We start from the raw sequence: 2,318 nt of genomic DNA on the forward strand, positions 1-2,318 counted from the left end.
CGAGATTACCAGAGAATGTTATACCTAGAATATTCCCAACTTATTCTCCTAATCCCAAAGGTCCTAAATTTGGACTATATTGTAAGTATCAACTTTTGAGATATAAACCCTGGAGAACAACGCAAAACAATGCGTGGGGTGACCAAGAACCAACTGACGAGGTTCTAATCAATTCTTGGCATGAATTCTTGCAAACACCCTATGGACAATCTAATGTTCCAGACTGGTTTGACAAATTACAAGCTGTTATCCAAAGTCAAGAACCAGAAGATGGACCTTCTGAAGAACAGGACGTAACTCGAGAAGAGTGGATGATATTATCAGACCTTCACACTCCTTTTGATAACCCTGAACAAGCACCAGAATCAACATATGACTGGCATCTTGATAGAAGCAATTATTCAGAACAACAAATCAATGAAATGCCAACATGGATAAAAACAAACAAAGAGGAATACACTATTAATGAGCAATATGTGTTGTTGACGTAAACAGTTTTAGTGAAATGCAAAAACTTGCTTTTGACATTGTCAAGTCTCATTTTGACGATACATCATCTGAAAAAGAGCCATTATGTCTAATTATCAATGGTGTTGCAGGGACGGGTAAGAGTTACCTTATTAATGCTCTTAGAAATCTTTTGCAAAGTAAATGTGCTATTACTGCTACCACCGGTAAAGCAGCCTATAACATTAAAGGTGTAACTGTGCACTCTCTGTTAAAGTTGCCTATAGGGTCAAGAGGTAATAAAGATCTAACAGGACAAAGCCTGTGTAGATTACAAGAGAGTGTTAATAATATTGAATATATCATTATTGATGAATACTCAATGCTTGGCCAAGTTACTTTTGGTTGGTTAGATAAGCGTTGCAAACAAGCAACTGGTTATAATGACAAAGTATTTGGTGGAAAAATCATTGATTTTAACTGGAATCCAGGTCAATTGCCACCAGTGGCAGACAAGCCTCTTTTATCTGCTAAACCATCAAATTCTGTTGGCGAACAAGGTTATCAAGCATACTCTATGTTTGACAAAGTTGTTAAGCTCACTATTAATCAACGTGTGCAAGGTATGACATCTGAACAAATACGTTCAGAGATTTATTGTTACGACTTCGCAAAGGTGAGTCAACAGTCGACGACTGGAAATTACTTCTAACTCGTCAACCATCGAATGTCACTAACGTATGCGACTTTGAAGACGCTACTAGACTCTTCTATAGCAATGAACAAGTTGCAAATTACAATAATGAACAACTAACAAAACTTGAGGATCCAATTGCTCATATTAATGCTCGCCATTCCTCTCCATTGGCCAAAAAGATGTCTCAGATGATATGTCTGGGTTGGAACCTGTTACATTTCTAGCAAAAGGTGCTAGGGTTATGTTAACCATGAATTTGTGGTCAAGTGTTGGCCTCTGTAATGGAGCTACTGGAACAGTTGTTGATATTGTCTATCAGAACAACCACCAACCACCTGACTTGCCTATTGCAGTCATTATTGAGTTTGAGAACTACAGAGGTCCTGTTTTTAATGTGAACAAACCATCTTGTGTTCCAGTGTGTCCAATCACAGTCTCATCACAGTCAGAAACAAGTTTTCATGAGCGGCAACAGTTGCCTCTAAGACTCGCCTGGGCTCTAACAATACACAAGAGCCAAGGACTTACTCTTCCAAAAGCTTGGATAGATATTGGCAAATCAGAAAGAACTGCTGGAGTTTCATACGTTGCCATTAGCAGAGTGAGATCGCTTTCATCTTGCGTCATTGAACCCATGACATATGAACGATTAACAAGCTTGAAATCATCAGCTAATTTACAATTCAGGCTTGAGGAAGAAAACCGCCTAGATCGTTTAGCACAGACTACCAATAACGGTGCATTTTAAATTGGCAAACCATAAAGTTTGAAATCAGACATGGGATTCTGTTATGGATCCCATTACGCTTTATTCTGTGTGTTAACCTTATTCTGTAACTTTGCATGTCATTTAATCAATTTTATAATTATGTCACTGTATGTGTGAAAATATCATCATCAAGACGATATACGGTAAGTTTTTTATTTTGTTTCTATACTTCACTCCCGCTTTACGACATTTCATTGGGCTAGGGCTATTGTAGTGTATTCTAAAAATTATGTTCTTTTGTCTTGTAGATACCTACTTCTGGATAAAAATATGAAAGAGCAAGTGGATTAGCAAATACAACCGCGTTAGTTCGCACTGTTTGCCAAAAACATTGGAATTTAACCTGTTCAAACAATTGGATGACAGTCAATAACGAAAACACTATGAATGCGCGATACAACTACA

The 2,318-nt window shown here is 37.6% G+C and overlaps 1 protein-coding gene across 1 annotated transcript; it reads left to right on the plus strand.

The window, feature by feature from the left end:
• Positions 1-505: 505 nt before the first annotated feature.
• On the plus strand, positions 506-1,892 carry LOC114544852 (ATP-dependent DNA helicase PIF6-like). The gene is made up of 2 exons (XM_028563349.1): positions 506-1,070; positions 1,369-1,892. Exons 1-2 carry the CDS (start codon positions 506-508, stop codon positions 1,890-1,892), a joined length of 1,089 nt encoding a protein of 362 aa, XP_028419150.1.
• Positions 1,893-2,318: the final 426 nt, after the last annotated feature.

The sequence above is a fragment of the Dendronephthya gigantea genome, unplaced genomic scaffold (genome assembly GCF_004324835.1).
Source record: "Dendronephthya gigantea isolate DGI-Jeju-01 unplaced genomic scaffold, DenGig_1.0 000004F, whole genome shotgun sequence".
NCBI lineage: Eukaryota > Metazoa > Cnidaria > Anthozoa > Malacalcyonacea > Nephtheidae > Dendronephthya > Dendronephthya gigantea.